The sequence below is a fragment of the Oryx dammah genome, unplaced genomic scaffold (assembly GCF_014754425.2).
Source record: "Oryx dammah isolate SB20612 unplaced genomic scaffold, SCBI_Odam_1.1 HiC_scaffold_11, whole genome shotgun sequence".
Classification (NCBI taxonomy): Eukaryota; Metazoa; Chordata; class Mammalia; order Artiodactyla; family Bovidae; genus Oryx; species Oryx dammah.
Genome location: NW_024070195.1, coordinates 47,827,495 through 47,845,233, shown reverse-complemented (window position 1 = coordinate 47,845,233; position 17,739 = coordinate 47,827,495). Strand labels below are relative to the sequence as shown.

The window sequence follows — 17,739 nt, the reverse complement described above, 5'->3', positions numbered from 1 at the left end:
ACTCTCCCATCAATTTTGACTTGCCCCAGCACTGTCAGGGAACGTTTAACAGGAGGATTCCTGCGTGCTGTTTTCTGTCTCTCAAAAATCTTATTCATGTCGATCTATGCCAAAACCAATACAGAATTGTAAAGTAAAAATTAAAAATAAATAAATAAATTAAAAAAAAAAAAAAATCCTCTGTTCCTTATCAGTTCCTGATAACGGAAACCAGTGGAGCAGCACACTGCTCCCAGGACTGAGGTTGGGGAGAAAACGCATGTGTGGATTTCCTTCAGTAACCATTCTCCTTATGACAAAACTGCTCAATCAGGACCCTCTTTCTTGAGATATGGATTGTCTTCTGACCTTATGACCATTGCTAATTCCCTGTTTCCTTGATAATGGTTGCTGTACATTTGGTTTTCTGATCTTTATCATTGTCAAAAGAGATTCCTTGTATAACAGCCTATATATACTCACAGAAAGATCATTAAAGCACCTCTGCTCCACCAGAGACTTGGGTCCCCGTGTCTTTCTCTCTCTCTTTCTCTCCCCCCTCCACTCCCTCCCTCCGGCTAATTCTCTGGAACGTGAAAACCCACCAAGTTCACTCTCCTGCCTGGGCTTTCAAGACCTCCTCGGGAGGACGCCCTGTGCCTTTGTGAGCAGTGCAAGCCCTGTTCTAGGGTTTTATTGGTTCTCTGCATAAACCAGGGAATACTAGCTTCCTTCTCTCTTTCACTTTCTTATCATCGACTTCAGACCACCAGGTTCCGGTCCATTAAAGGACCTCAACACAGCATCATTTATTTCATCCTCTTCCACTACTTAGAATAACTTTTTCTAAACCTTTAGGGCAAGTTTTCCCATCCTCAAGAACATTTTCAATTTTTTGCAATTACATACTCCATCGTCAAAACCTTCCTCACCGGAAAGGGCAGTAACCGCAATAGGTTTAACTTCCCCTTCAGCACAGTCCTAACAGCAGAAACTTCGCCACCTGCCAGCACCTTCAGCCCCCAGGCTGTCAGGACAGCTTCCTGGACAACCCCCCACCCACTCCCCTGCATAGCGAGACAAAGGACAGACGCTGGACAGCATCGCAACCAGACTCAGCCTTGACCTACCAGGAGAAAGCCAAGCACTGCCTGCAGGAACTAGTCACTGTTCCACTCAGATAAACCCAGACTGAGGCCAGAATTCTCCACAACCCACAGGTGATCAGGACACATTCATTAAAATACACCTGAATTCACTAAAGTAAAACACAGACATTATACCCTACAGTTTCACTCCTAAGCATATAACCAACAGAAATGTGTCTGTCAAAGATGTCGTAGGACGTTCAGAGTAGCAGTATTATTAATAACCACAAGAATGAAAACAAAACCCAAATGCTTTTCAACAGCTGGCTGGGATAAATTGTGATAAAGACAATCAGAACTGGGATGAATCAAAATCATATGTCACCTGCCAGGATTCAGTGAAAAGAACACAGCATCACTTCTATGCTATTCCTGCTCAAGATTTATAATTATACTCTAAACATGCAGAAACAACAAATCTGAATCGACAAAGATTCTACAAATACCTAGCCTGTAATGCTCAAAAACAGTGAAGTCACAAAAGTAAAGGAGGAATTAAGAACCCCTTCCAGACCAAAGGAAATTAATGTGACCTTAGCGAACAGTGCTTGTGATTTACATTAGACCTTTCTGAAATAAAGGACATGACTGGGACAAGCAGTGAAAACTGAACGAGGTCTGAGACAACAGCCATGTATGGACACTAAGCTTTTGTTCTGACAGCTAAACTTGTGATTATATGGGAAGACATCCTTATTTGTAGAAATTACATACTAAAGTATGGAGGATAATGAGATCTTACACTGAGAACTTACTCTCAAATGTTTAGGGGAAAAGTTACTGTTTCTTTACCTGTACCTTTTCTGTAAGTTTCTCACTGTTTCAAAATTCCAAAAATTTATTAGCCTTTTTAAAAAGTATGTTGGAAGAAGAATGAATGAGCAGGAAGGAAAGCAGGAGAAACAAATTCAAAGTTCACGTGCTATATTTCTTACCAAGAAAATACAAAGCTTAAGTGAAATTTGTTGGAAAAATTACTAACTTAAGAACTCATTGTTTTATCTTTAATCTCAGTACATTTAGATCTCCATATTCTACCCAGAAAGAAAAAATTTATAAAATTTGCAAATTGCCACATGCCATTCTGTGTACTTTAGATTATTGGGAAGATACACTGAACAGCAAATATACATGGTCTTTTAGCCCATTTTTATCAGCAAGGAAAATGTTTTTCAAAAGCTCCCCTCAACAACTTCTCATATTTTCAGTCAGAACTGCACTGTCTCACATGCACAATTTGGAAACGAGAAGGAAATAGCCGTGATCAGTTCAAGGTGGCACCACAAGCTTCCTGAAATTCATGGTGGTATTTCTGGCTGTCATAGGGCTAGAAGGCCAGTATTGGCATTTAGTGGATGACAGCTAGAGATGCCCAATGTCCTAGAAATTATACGCCTGCCTCACACAAAGAAGCGCTGCCCAAAATGTTGCGCGTGAGAGAGAAAGAACAAAACCAATCGTAATAAAAGAGGGGCAGCTAGTCAACAGGCAGACATCAGTGTCTCCCGAGAGACTTTCAGCTGTGAAAGGCACAGCCCTTATCTGTAAGTACATGATGATGCAGGGTAAGTCACGGTAGAAATTGCTAGTAAACCATCAAGAAACTACTTAAGGAGCTTCCTTGGTGACCCCTAGTGGTAAAGAATCTACCTGCCAATGCAGGAGGCACAGGTTCAATCCCTGACCCAGGAAGAACCCACATGGCCCGGAGCAACTAAGCCAGTCCACCACAACTGCTGAGCTGATGCCTGAGTGGTCAGGAGCCACAACCACTGAGCCCACACGCCAACAGCTGAAGCCTGCACACCCCAGAACCTGTGCTCCACAAGACACCCGTGCAATGAGAAGCCCAGGCACAACAACGAGAGAAAAGCCCACACAGCAATGAAGACCCAGCACAGCCAAAAACAAATGAATAAAATTATTTTATAAAACAGAAACTGTTTGAGAACACTAACTTTACTGACGACAAAACACACACACAGATACACATAGGAGTAAGGAGAGGAAGAGCACCCAATATGCTATGTGATTTCATAAATGGCCTCATTTAATACAAAATTAGTATTTTAGTGTTTCCAAATGCTGATATAGCTAAACTATATATGTGCAGGTAACCCCAGGGTCAGGAAACAAAATTATTTATACCAGAAAACAATGTAAGTTTTAACTCAAAAGGAAAGGTTGGCATTTGCTTATACTGTAATCAGTAAAGCTTAAAAAAAAGCGACACAATATAACTTTGAAGCTATGTACTAGACATTCAGTTCAGTTCAGTCTCTCACTCGAATCTGACTCTTTGAGACCCCATGGACTGCAACACACCAGGCTGCCCTGTCCATCACCACCGCCCGGAGCTTGTTCAAGCTCAAATCCATAGAGTCGGTGATGCCATCCAACCACCTCATCCCCTGTCATCCCCTTCTCCTCCTGCCTTCAATCTTTCCCAGCATCAGAGTCTTTTCCAATGAGTCAGTTCTCCACATCAGGTGACCAAAGTATTGGAGTTTCAACTTTAACATCAGTCCTTCCGATGAACGTTCAGGACTTATTTCCTTGAGGATGGACTGGTTGAATTTCCTTGCAGTCCAAGGGACTCTCCAGAGTCTTCCCCAACACGACAGTTCAACAGCATCAGTTCCCTGGTGCTCAGGTTTCTTTATAGTCCAAGTCTCACATCCATACATCACCACTGGAAAAACCATAGCTTCGACTAGACGGACCTTTGTCAGTAAAGTAATGTCTCTGCTTTTTAATATGTTGGTCTAGGCTGGTCACAGTTTTTCTTCCAAGAAGCAAGCATCTTTTAATTTCATGGCTGCAGTTATCACCTGCAGTGATTTTGGAGCCCAAGAAAATAAAGCCCGTCACAGTTTCCATTGTTTCCCCATCTATTCGCCATGAGGTGATGGGACCAGATGTCATGATCTTTGTTTTTTGAATGTTGAGTTTTAAGGCAGCTTTTTCACTCTCTTCTTTCACTTTCATCAAGAGGCTCTTTAGTTCTTCTTCGATTTCTTCCATAAGGGTGGTGTCATCCGCATATCTGAGCTTATTGTTATTTCTCCTGGCAATCTTCATTCCAGCTTGTGATTCATCCAGCCCAGCAATTCTCATGATGTAGTCTGCATATAAGTTAAATCAGCAGGGTCACAATATACAGCCTTGATGTATTCCTTTCCCAATTTGGAACCAGTTGGTTGTTCCAAGTCCAGTTCTGTTGCTTCTTGACCTGCATATCAATTTCTCAGGAGACAGGGAAGGTAGTCTGGTATTTCCATCTCTTGAAGAATGTTCCACAGTTGGTTGTGACCCACACAGTCAAAGGCTTTGGCATAGTTAATGAGGCAGAAGTATGTTTTTCTGGAACTCTCCTGCTTTTTCAATGATCCAATGAATGTTGGCAATTTGATCTCTGGTTCCTCTGCTTTTTCTAAATTCAGCTTCAACATCTGGAATTTGACAGTTCATGTACTGTCAAATTGAAGTTGAAGCCTGGCTTGGAGAATTTTGAGCATTACTTTGCTAGCATGTGAGACAACAGTGACAGCATTTAACTTTGAAGTTATATACTAGACATTAAGCACTCAAAAAATACCCCAAAAAAGTACAAAAGAAAACCAGACTCAAATTAACAGACAATACCACTGAAAAATGTGTGTATTTTTAAGATATGATCGCTTAAGTGTCTGTTTTTAACAAGTCTCTTAAAAAGCACTGATTATGGTACTTATTTAACAATTTCACCCAGTAGTGTTAACCTAGCACTGCTGTTAGTACTTAAATATAAAGACTTTCTTCTATATTGCCCTCTACTGACACAAAATTCCAATTTAGAACAGAAATCTATGGGTTTTATTTACCACAGGCACCACTAACTGTTAACGGACATACATGACATCCATCTCCAAGGGAAAAAAGGCACAATCTTGAAGAAACAGAGATTGCTCACAAAATTAGTCAGCTCACCATCAACATTATCAGAAGAAAGAAAAAATGACAAAATTAACCATGAGTTGGACTGTGAAGAAAGCTGAGTGCTGAAGAATTGATGCTTTTGAACTATGGTGTTGGAGAAGACTCTTGAGAGTCCCTTTGGCTGCAAGGAGATCAAACCAGTCTATCCTAAAGGAAATCAGTCCTGAATATTCATTGGAAGGACTGATGCTGAAGCTGAAACTCCAGTACTTTAGCTACCTCATGCAAACAGTTGACTCACTGGAAAAGACCCTGATGCTGGAAGGGACTGCGGGCAGGAGAAGGGGACGACAGAGGATGAGATGGCTGGATGGCATCACTGACTCGTTGGACATGAGTTTGAGTGAACTCCGGGAGTTGGTGATGGACAGGGAGGCCTGGCGTGCTGCGACTCATGAGGTCGCAAAGAGTCAGACACAACTGAGCAACTGAACTGAACTGAACTGAACTGAACTGAGAAACAAATAAAAATCTACTCAAAGATTTAAATATAAGACATGACAACAAGAAACTCTTAGAATGGAACACAGGCAAAACATTCATTGACATAAACTGTTACCACTGTTTTCAGTTTTTAGGTTAGTCTCCCAATGTCATAGAAATAAAACTAAAAATAAACTAATGGGACCTAATTACCCTTATAAGCTTTAGCATAGTAAAGGAAACCATAAACAAAACAGAAACGCAACCAATGGACTGGCTGGGAGAAAATATTTGCAAATGATGCAATGAAGAAGGACTTAATTTCCAACATATAAACAGCTCATACCACTCAATAACAATAACAAAAAAAAAAAAAAAACAAATAACCCAATCAAAAAATGGGCAGACTATCCAAACAGACATTTCTCCAAAGAATACAGATAGCCAAGAGGCACATGAAAAGATGCTCAACATCACTAATTACTAGAGAAATGTGAATCAAAACTAGAGTGAGGTTATCACCTCAAATCAGTCAGAACAGCCATCATTTAAAAAGTCTAAAAAAACAACAAATTCTGAAGAGGGTGTGGAGAAAAGGGAATCATTCATGGGAATGTAAGTTGGTACAGCCACTATGAAAAACAGCATGGAGTTTCCTCAGAAAATTTAAAATAGCATTGCCTTATGACCCAGCAAACCCCCTCCTAGGTATATACCCAGAAAAAGATCTATCTTAATTCAAAAAGATCTATGCACCCCTATAATCATAGCATCACTTATTTTACAGTAGCTTAGAGATAGAAACAACCTCAATGTTTACTGACAGATGAATGGATAAAGAAAATGTGCTATGCATATACAATGAAATACCGCTCAGTCATTAAAAACATATATATGAAATAATGCCACTTGCAACAACATGGATGGCTGCTACAGATGAGAAACAACATGGACGGCTGATACAGATGAGAAAGAAAAAGACAAATATCATGTGACATCGTTTATATGTGGAATCTAAAATATAACACAAATGAACTTATCTAGGTCAAAGCCAAAGAATGTTCAAGTGAAAGTGAAAGTAAAGTCGCTCAGTCATGTCCAACTCTTTGAGACCCCATGGACTATATCCTACCAGGCTCCTCTGTCCATGGAATTTTCCAGGCAAGAGTACTGGAGTGGGTTGCCATTTCCTTCTCCAGGGGATCTTCCCAACACGGATTGAACCCAGGTCTCCCACATTGTAGACAGATGCTTTACCCTCTGAGCCACCAGGGAAGCCCACAATTGCACCCATTCCACATGCTAGCAAAGTAATGCTCAAAATCCTTCAAGCCAGGCTTCAACAATATGCGAACCAAGCACTTCCAGACGTTCAAGCTGGATTTAGAAAAGGCAGAGAAACAAGAGATCAAATTGCCAACCTCTGTTAAATCATAGAAAAAGCAAGAGAATTCCAGAAAAACATCTACTTCTGCCTCACTGACTATGCTAAAGCCTCTGAGTGTATGGACCACAACAAACTGAAAAATTCTTAAAGAGCTAGGACTACCAGACAACCTTAGCTGCCTCCTGGAAAATCTGTATTCAGAAGCAACAGTCAGAACCAGACATGGAAAAATGGACTGTTTCAAAACTGGGAAAGGAGTACACCAAGACTGTATATTGTCACTCTGCATATTTAACTTTTATGCCGAGTATATTATGTGAAATGCTGGGCTGGATGAATCACAAGCTGGAATCAAGATTGCCAGGAGAAATATCAATAACCTCAGATATGCAGATGACACCACCCTTATGGCAGAAAGTAAAGAGGATAAATAGAATATCTTGATGAAAGAGAAAAGGGAGAGTGAAAAAGCTGCCTTAAAATTCAACATTCAAAAAACAAAGATCATGGCATCCAGTCCCACAATTTCATGGTAAACAGATGGAGAAACAATGGAAACAGTGACAAACATTATTTTCTTGGGCTCCAAAATCACTGCAGACAGTGACTGCAGCCATGAAATTAAAAGACGCTTGCTCCTTGCAAGAAAAGCTGTGACAAACTTAGACAACATATTAAAAAGCAGACATCAGTTTGCCAACAAAAGTCCATATAGTCATAGCTATGATTTTTCCAGTAGGGATGTATGCATCTGAGAGTTGGACCATAAAGAAGGCTGAGCACCGAAGAACTGATGCTTTTGAACTGTGATGCCAAAGAAGACTCTTGAGAGTCCCTTGGACTGCAAGGAGATCAAACCAGTCAATCCTAAAGGAAATCAACCCTGAGTATTCATTGGGAGGACTGATGCTGAAGCTCCAAAATTTTTGTCACCTGATGCGAAGAGCTGACTCACTGGAAAAGACCCTGATGCTGGGAAAGACTGAGGGCAGGAGGAGAAGGGGACGGCAGAGAATGAGATGGTTGGATGGCAGCACCAACTCAATGGAAATTAATTTGAGCAAAGTTCAAGAGATAGTAAAGGACAGGGAAGCCTGGCATGCTGCAGTCCACAGGTTGCAAAGCGTTGGACAATACTGAGCAACTGAACAACAACAAATGAAACAGAAAGAGACTCACAGATATAGAGAATAGACTTGTGATCGCCAAGGAGGAGGGATGGATCGGGAGTGTGGGATTATCAGACACACACTATTACATATAGAATAGATAAATATCTAGGTCTTACTGTATAGCACAGGGAACTATAGTCAATATCCTGTGATCAACTACAATGGAAAGGAACGTAACAAAGAATATATATATGCATAACTGAGTCACTTTGCTGAAGAGCAAAATTAACATAACACTGTAAATCAACTATACTTCAATAAAACAAATTCTTAAAAAAATTAAAACCTAGGAGTTCTATAAATAACACAAGCAATCTCAATATCATTATAATAATTATATTACTTCTTAAGACGTACAGAACAAATCTATCGAGAGTATGTAATTGAAAACATGAACATATGGAAATGAAGTGAATATGGAAACTAAATACTTACAGCCAAAGCCTTAGACAACTTGGTTCTAAACTCATTCAGGATGATCGCGACAATATCCTTGTGTGGTACATAAGCAAAGCCATTTTCCAAATAGACTTTCCTTCCTCGGAATAAATCCAAAGCTTCAGCAAAAGGGATCTGAATTCAGAGTGGAACATAGAAAATAAGTCATTACAAAATTCTCCTAAAACTTCATCCTAAGGAATCTAAACAAAATGCCTCCTTTGAAAAAGTCATCAGTGCCAGCAGATCAAAAACAAACAACAAAAAAGCAAGATCAATCTGTACTCCCTGTGAGTAAACAACAGCATTAGGAAGGAGCGGCAGGCCAAAAAAGGTTTTGCTTCAGAGTAGATCTTTCAAAACTGAATAAGCCAAGTTAGAATGGATTATTTCTATTCTTATCAATTTACAAATTATAATCACTAGAATTTCAAACTCTAAGCTCAGGCCCTCTAAGTACATCACACTGCCCTCATACAACATATTTTCTGCATCAAGTAGAATCCAATGTATATACAGTATGCTCAGTGCTAAAAACTGCTAGTAAGTAAAGTGGATCCAAATTTCTTCATCTATGTTTCCACACACTCTTTCTCCACAGGAATATATTAGAAAAGTTAATCTCAATACTAAGAAAAGGAAATAATAATAAATGTCCAGCATTGCCTTTAAAATAAGTATTTGCCAATAAACATTTTTTTTTTTTAACTGAATACTATTCTACTTCAGTTCAGTTCAGTTCGGTCACTCAGTCGTGTCCGAACTCTTTGTGACCCCGTGAATCGCAGCACACCAGGACTCCCTGTCCATCACCAACTCCCAGAGCCCAGCCAAACTAATGTCCATTGAATCGGTGATGCCATCCAACCATCTCATCTTCTGTCATCCCCTTCTCATTCTGCCCTTAATCTTTTCCAGCATCAGGGTCTTTTCAAATGAGTCAGCTCTTCGCATCAGGTGGCCAAAGTACTGGACTTTCAGCTTCAGCATCAGACCTTCCAACAAACACCCAGGACTGATCTCCTCTAGGATGGACTGGTTGGATTTCCTTGCAGTCCAAGGAGACTCTCAAGAGTCTTCTCCAACACCACAGTTCAAAAGCATCAATTCTTCGGCACTCAGCTTTCTTCACAGTCCAATTCTCACATTCATACATGACCCCTGGAAAAACCACAGCCTTGACAGACCTTTGTTGGCAAAGTAATGTCTCTGCTTTTTAATATCCTGTCTAGGTTGGGCATAGCTTTTCTTCCAAGGAGCAAGCATCTTTTAATTTCATGGCTGCAATCACCATCTACAGTGATTTTGGAGCCTAAAAAATAAAGTCTCTCACTGTTTCCCCATCTATTTGCCATGAAGTGATGTGACCAGATGCCATGATCTTCGTTTTCTGAATGTTGAGCTTTAAGTCAACTTTTTCACTCTCCTCTTTCACCTTCATCAAGAAGCTCTTTAGTTCCTCTTCACTTTCTGCCATAAGGGTGGTGTCATCTGCATATCTGAGGTTATTGATATTTCTTCTGGCAATCTGGATTCCAGCTTGTGCTTCTTCAAGGCCAGCGTTTCTCATGATGTACTCTGCATATAAGTTAAATAAGCAGGGTGACAATATACAGCCTTGACGTACTCCTTTTCCTATTTGGAACCAGTCTGTTGTTCCATGTCTGGTTCTAACTGTTGCTTCCTGACCTGCATACAGGTTTCTCAAGAGGTAGGTCAGGTGGTCTGGTATTCCCATCTCTTGAAGAATTTTCCACAATTTATTGTGATACACACAGTCAAGGGCTTTGGTATAGTCAATAAAGCAGAAATAGATGTTTTTCTGGAACTCTCTTGCTTTTTCGATGATCCAGCAGATGTTGGCAATTTAATCTCTGGTTCCTCTGCCTTTTCTAAAACCAGCTTAAAGATCTTTTTGGTACAGTTCTTCTGTGTATTCTTGCCACCTCTCCTTAATATCTTCTGCTTCTGTCACATCCATATCATTTCTGTCCTTTATTGAGCTAATCTTTCCATGAAATATTCCCTTGGTATCTTTAATTTTCTTGAAGAGATCTCTAGTCTTTCCCATTCTATTGTTTTCCTATTCTACTTACATTTTTTAAAGTCTTATAAACTACCATAAAATTTTAAGAGATGAGCAGATTATGATAACAGTATTAGTAAGTTGAAAAAAGTCATCCTTACTCTTCAATAACTTTCTACTTCTTAAAAATGAGGTAAAAAATTAGGTTAAAAAAAAAAAAGAAAAGACTCCCCATATAACCTACTGGCTCAAGTTTTATGGAAGAGTTAAATGTATATGGCCATAATTCTTCAGTGTATTCAATGACACCACACAATAATCAGATCATGTGTTTCTGCAGAAAGTTTCTGATTAGTTTACACATTTCTACATCTACTATACAGTCCCTGCCCTGAAACCATTCACCGCTTGGTTGAGGCAACAAGGCGGACCCACGTGGCAGTCCCACAGCCATAAAAAGCAGCAGTGATGCAGCTCCGTGTGGGGTGACACAGGACACAAGGAGGCAGGAAGAGGGTTTATTTCCATAATCCTGGGAAGGACCAGAGCAGGAAGTCTGAACAGGTGGCTCCAGCACAGGCTATTTTCTCATGAGACTGAGCCTTCAGTACACGTCATGATTCTTGCCAGGTCCAGAACACCGCTGAGGGGTAGAGACCCTGGGGGCTCTTTAGCATTGCTGCCCCGTGAGAAACGCATCCCCTGCCACCACCCTGCATGTGACAGGCAAGACTGCACACAGGGAGGAGAGCTTGGCCATAAGCAGTTCAGCACCCAGACAGGGTCCGGTGTTGCTGCAGCACAGCCTTGAGCAGAGCAGCGGGTAAAAACAACCTCCAAGCAGGAGGGGCGAGGCTGCGCCCCAGAGGCTTCACAAATGCACCAGTTAAGCAGCATGGACCCTCAGAAGTGCTCTAAAAGTGCACCTACCTTATAGACTGACTCCAGACCCGACAGAGCCCCACCCAAGCTAGGCGATGAAGCCACAATATCCTGTTCTCGGAGAGCCTTTTCTTCATCACTTATCTAGAAGGAAACATATGTCATTTAAAAATTAAAACTCTGTATTCAATTTCAATAAAGTACTTCCTGTTCTAGCGAAGATTCTATACTTTTTTAAAACTCTCGAAACTCTGATATCTCAAATCATTCCTAATACAATTACTAGGTGATTTTATAATCATTAATGAAGCCAAAATATGGACGAAAACTCAAATTCAATATACTTTCAAATTCCTACTCTGCCAATTTCTGAGGACACATACCAAAAGAACAGTAGCAGAGAAACAGAAAGTATTACAGTATGAAACAAAAGAAATTATAATAAAAATTAAGGTAATACAGACAAAAAAATGAACATTACCTTAATGTGGAGTTATGTTAATTTATTAAAATACCTATCTGAACTAAGAGTGGAATTTTCTAGCCACATAAAACAATTTCAAATTTAAATAAAACACTAGTTTTTGTAAGAACAACTACAGTCTACTATCACTGACTAATTATGGCTTTGAAAAAAAATACTGATGGATATGACAAGATAAAAATTGTAAACTTCTATACAGAAAAAGAAAAGATCTACAAATGAAGATGAATTATAAATGATAAACTGTGGGAAATATTTGTATCATGTGACATCTGAGTTACTCTCAATAAACCCCAAGGTAGTAGGGCATAAACACTAATAATCCAAAAGTAAAACAAAGCCAAGATTCATATAACTGAAAATAATGAAAGGAAATTAAAATAATAATGTGATATTATTTTCTACCTATTAAAATGGAAAACATTAAAATCCACAGGGTTGGGACAATCCTTGCATACAGTACTTTGACAATACACATAAATAAGCTTTAAAATACACTGACGCTAACAATTTCACTTCTAGAATTAATCTTAATAAGAGAACAAATACACAAATTGGGAAATTTTCTTTCATCACAATGCTATTTATAATAATTTTTAAAGCCTAAATGCCCAGAACAGGTGTTTGGTTAAAGTACAGTACAATGTGACGTTTAAGTAAAGCAAATCATCCTATTCAGATCAGCTTCTCACAGAAATCAAAGAAAATACACTGACAGAAAATTTTAAAGCATCTTCTTTAAGGCAAAGAAGATTAGTACATAGAGTTGGGCCCTCTTAACGTGGGATATCATTAATGAGAGATGCTCCTGCTCTCACGCTGCAGGTCATTAGAGAAATCCCAAGCATTGAACTTGTTTTAAGGTCATCCCTGATTCAAAGGCCCCAGACACCTGACAGAAGCTCAAATCCTCTGTGAGCAAAGTACATCCGCAGCATGCCTCAAAGGATTTCTGCAAACACATCTGCAAAGACTGTACCAAGCACACTGTATTTTACAACAAAGCAAGCAGTAAAACATCACTTCATGAGCAAAAACAAAAAGATTCATAAAGTACATAGATAATAACTGTGTGAGGATTATAAAAGACAAGGATAATGATATCTGCATGAATGAGAAAGTGTAAAAAGTGACTTGACAAAGTGGCAGAGATAAAAAGAGAGTATCAGACGGGTGGCCTAGTGGTAAAGACGCAGCGCTTTCCCTGCCACGGCCTCGCGTTCAACCCCTGGTCAGGGAACTGAGATCCCACAAACCTCACAGCGAGGCCAAAAAAAAATTATGAGAGAAAGAGAGGCTTTTATTTTGGCTAATTCTGGTGAAGCAACTTCAAAGCGATTCTACCACAACCAGGAGACTGTCTCTTCTCTCTTAAATCCAGGAGGAATGAGGAGGGGGCACCAGAAGCTAATCAGTCTCTGTAGGGATCTTCAGCGCAGCATCCAGGGATCTCAGATTCTGGATGGATATAAACAGTATCCTGACCAGCTGCACCCACAGACTAATGAAAGAAGTAAATAAAAACCTTTCCAAACAAAGACACAATTCTCCTAAGGCTCAGTACACTCCTCCAAATACAATCTCTAGCACACAGAGAAAACAAACACACAAGGAAACAAGGCTCCATGAATGGAAAACAGATTGGTACAACCAAAAGAAAACTGTAAGAGCTGGAAAACAAAAAACAAAATTGGCTTTATTTACAGATTATATGAGTAGAATTCTTAGAAAATTCAGAAGAATCCATAAATAAATTATTAGACCTATTTACCTAATTAAGCAAGGTTTCTAGATACAATGTCATATACAGAAAAACTAATTATATTTCTATCTGCCAACAGCTAAGTTTAATAATGGATTTTTTAAAAAACTATCATTTATAACACCCGTTAGATCACTGAAAAAGCAAGAGAGATTCAGAAAAAAATCTACTTCTGCTTTATTGATTACATCAAAGCCCTTAACTGTGTGGATCACAACAAACTGGAAAATTCTTCAGGAGATGGGAATACCAGATCACCTGACCTGCCTCCTGAGAAATCTGTATGCAGGTCAAGAAGCAACAGTTAAAACTAGATATGGAACAATAGACTGGTTCCAAATTGGGAAAGGAGTATGAAAAGGCTGTATATTGTCACCCTGCTTATTTAACTTACATGGAGAGTACATCATGTGAAATGCTGGGCTGAATGAAGCACAAGCTGGAATCAAGATTACCGGGAGAAACAGCAATAACCTCAGATAAGCATATGACCCTTATGGCTGAAAGAGAAAAACTAAAGAGTCTCTTGATGAAAGTGAAAGAGGAGAGCGAAAATGTTGGCTTAAAACTCACAATCAAAAAACTAAGATCATGGCATCTGGTCCCATCACTTCATGGCAAATAGATGGAAACAATGGAAACAGTGACAGACTTTATTTTGGGGGGCTCCAAAATCACTGCAGATGGTGACTGCAGCCATGAAATTAAAAGACGCTTGTTCCTTGGAACAAAAGCTATGATCAACCCACACAGCATTTTTAAAAGCAGAGACATTACATTAGCAACAAAGGTCCGTGTAGTCAAAGCTATGGTTTTTCCAGTAGTCATGTATGGATGTGAGAGCTGGAACTATAAAGAAAGCAGAGCACCAAAAAATTGATGCTTTTGAACTGTGGTGTTGGAGAAGACTCTTGAGAGTCCCTTGGACTGCAAGGAGATCCAACCAGTCCATCCTAAAGGAAATCAGTCCTGAATATTCATTAAAAGGACTGATGCTGAAGCTGAAACTCCAATACTTTGGCCACCTGATGCGAAGAACTGACTCACCAGAAAAGACCCTGATGCTGGCAAAGACTGAAGTCGGGAGGAGAAGGGGATGACAGAAGATGAGATGGTTGGATGGCATCACCAACTCAAGGGACATGAGTTTGAGTACTCTCCGGGAGTTGGTGATGGACAGGGAGGCCTGGCATGCTGCCGTCCATGGCGTCACAAAGAGTCGGACACAACTGAGCAACTAACTGAACTGAACCATTCATAACAGGATTAAAACTAATAACAAAATAAATCTAACAAAGAATATGTAAGGCCCCAGAAAAAAACTATAAAACCTAGCTGAAGAAAACTGGAGAAAACCTAAATAACAGAGAGACATATAAACATGCACCAGAAGAAATAATACTGTACCAATTCTCCTCAAATTAACCTGCAGATTCAATATGCTCTCAAGCAAAGTCACAATAGCTTATGTGTCTGTGTTGCTTATAGAATATAAAGGGACAGACAGTGCCAAGGAAAGTCAAAACAGAAAAATAACCAATAAAGTAAGAAACTGACAGAGGAGATGCAGCAAAAGGGAACAAGAAATTTGTACATCCTCATGATAATCTTTCTTTATTAAGTGATTTCCAGTTTAAACACAAAAATACTTCAAATATGTGCAATGAATACTTACTAATTTAAAATTATATAAAAAGTTAATATATATGCCTGTTCTTCCCACCATTAATGGGGATAATCATAAGCGACTCTATGGATTTTTTTTTTTTGCCCAAATGGTTTTCACAGGATCTGGCAATACTAAAGTTGACACCAAATGTGTTAATCAACCATGTCTCTTTTACAATCACTTATTACAGCAGCAGAGATTAGGGAACTCTGAACATACAGATGTTTGTCATAATAATATCTGGGATTTTAACTGAACAAATTCCACAGCAATATAAGCACCACTAATACTTCACCACCACTAATCCAAAACTGGGAAAAGAGTATGTCAAGACTATATATTGTCACCCTCTTATTTAACTTATACAGAGTATGCCATGCAAAATGCCAGGCTGAAATCAAGATTGCCAGGAAAAACATCAATAACCTCAGATATGCAGATAACATGACCCTAATGGCAGAAAGTGAAGAGGAACTACAGAGAGTCTTGATGGAGGTGAAAGAGGAGAGTGAAAAAGCTGGCTTAAAACTCAACATTCAAAAAACTAAGATCATGGCATCCAAGTCCTATCTGGTCCCATCACTTCATGGCAAATAAATGGGGAAACAATGGAAACTGTAACAGATTTTATTTTCCCGGGTTCAAAATCACTGTGGGTGGTGACTGCAGCCACGATATTAAGACGCTTGCTCCTTGGAAGAAAAGCTATGACAAACCTAGTTAGTTAGTGTTAGTCGCTCAGTCGTGTCCAACTCTTTGCAACCCCCATGGATAGTAGTCCACAAGACTCCACTCTCTGTCCATGAAATTCTACGGGCAAGAATACTGGAATGGGTTGCTATTCCCTTCTCCAGGGCATCTTCCTAATCCAGGGATTTAACCTGGGTCTCCTACACTGCAGGCGGATTCTCTACTATCTGAGCCACGAGAGAAGCCCAAAAGGCACGTTGCCTCCCCGTTGGGGAATCAAACCCCAGTCTCCTGAGTGACAGGCAATGATACTCACCACTGTACTAACAAAAGCAGAGACATCACTTTGCTGACAAAGGTCCGTACAGTAAAGCTATGGTTTTTACAGTAGTTATGTACAGATGTGAGAGTTGAACCATGAAGAAGGCTGAGCACCAAAGAGCTACTGTTTTTGAACTATGGTGCTGGAAAAGACTCTTGAGAGTCCCTTGGACTGCAAGGAGATCAACCCAGTCAATCCTAAAGGAAATCAACCCTGAGTATTCACTGGAAGGACTGATGCTGAAGCTCTAAAACTTTGGTCACCTGAAGCGAAGAGCTGACTCATTGGAAAAGACCCTGCTGCTGGCAAAGATTGAAGGCAGGAGGAGAAGGAAGAGGATTAGATGGCTGGATGGCATCACCGACTCAATGGACATGAGTTTGAGCAAACTCTGGGAGGTAGTGAAGGACAGACCAGCCTTGCATGCTATAGTCTGTGGGGTTACAAAGAGTTGGACATGACTTAGCAATTGAACAACAAAGATGTTTTAGTTTAACTCTGGCATATAATCTGAATTGAGACTGGAGTCTCAGGAGTCTAACGCTTTTCTGTACACTAATAACTATCAGAAAGAGAAATTAGGCAAATCCCATTTTGCATCAAAATAAAGATAATATCTGGAAATAAATTTAACCCAGGAGGCTAAAGACCTGTACTCTGAAAACAGTAAGACAGTGATGAAAGAAAATGAAGACAATATAAGCAATTGGAAATACATTAGATGATCATGGAATGAAAGAATAAATATTATTAAAATGTTCATAATATTCCCAAAAATCTACAGTCAATACAATCCCTGTCAAAATACCAAATACCAAAAAATACCAAAATGCCAAGAATAGCATCTTTCACAGAACTAGAGCAGTCCTAAACAGTCCTAACTAGAATAAGCCCTAAAATTTGTGTGGAGTCACAAAAGACCCCAAAGAGCCAAAGCAATCTTGAGAAAGAAAAAAAAAATTGGAATGAATATCATGCTCCTGATTTCCAACTGTACTACAAAGCTACAGTAATCAAAATAATATGGTACTGCCACAAAAACAAACAGATCAGCAGAACAGAATGCAGAGTCCAGAAATAAGCCCACACTTTTTTGATCAATTAATTTACTACAAAGGAGCCAAAGATTTACAACAGGGGAAAGACAGTCTCTTCAATAAATGGTGTTGGGAAAACTGGACAACTACATACAAAAGAAAGAAATGGCCATTTTCTAACACCACATAAAAAAAATAAACTGAAAATGGGTTAAAGACTTTAATGTAAGATCTGAAAGCATAAAACCCCTTACATTCCTATACACTGACAATGAAAAAAAAAACAGAAAGAGAAATTAAGGAAACAACCCCATTCACCATTGCAAGAAAAAGAATAAAATA

General features: G+C 39.4%; 1 protein-coding gene across 1 annotated transcript in view; it reads right to left on the bottom strand.

Annotated features, from left to right (window-relative positions):
- Positions 1 to 17,739, bottom strand: part of PRIM2 (DNA primase subunit 2) — a 290,358-nt gene that overhangs the window by 218,875 nt on the left and 53,744 nt on the right. The window contains exons 6-7 of the mRNA XM_040249226.1: positions 11,482 to 11,577; positions 8,523 to 8,660 (exon numbers count right to left, since the gene is read on the bottom strand). Coding sequence (XP_040105160.1) covers positions 8,523 to 8,660; positions 11,482 to 11,577 — 234 coding nt within the window. The remainder of the gene's footprint in view (positions 1 to 8,522; positions 8,661 to 11,481; positions 11,578 to 17,739) is intronic.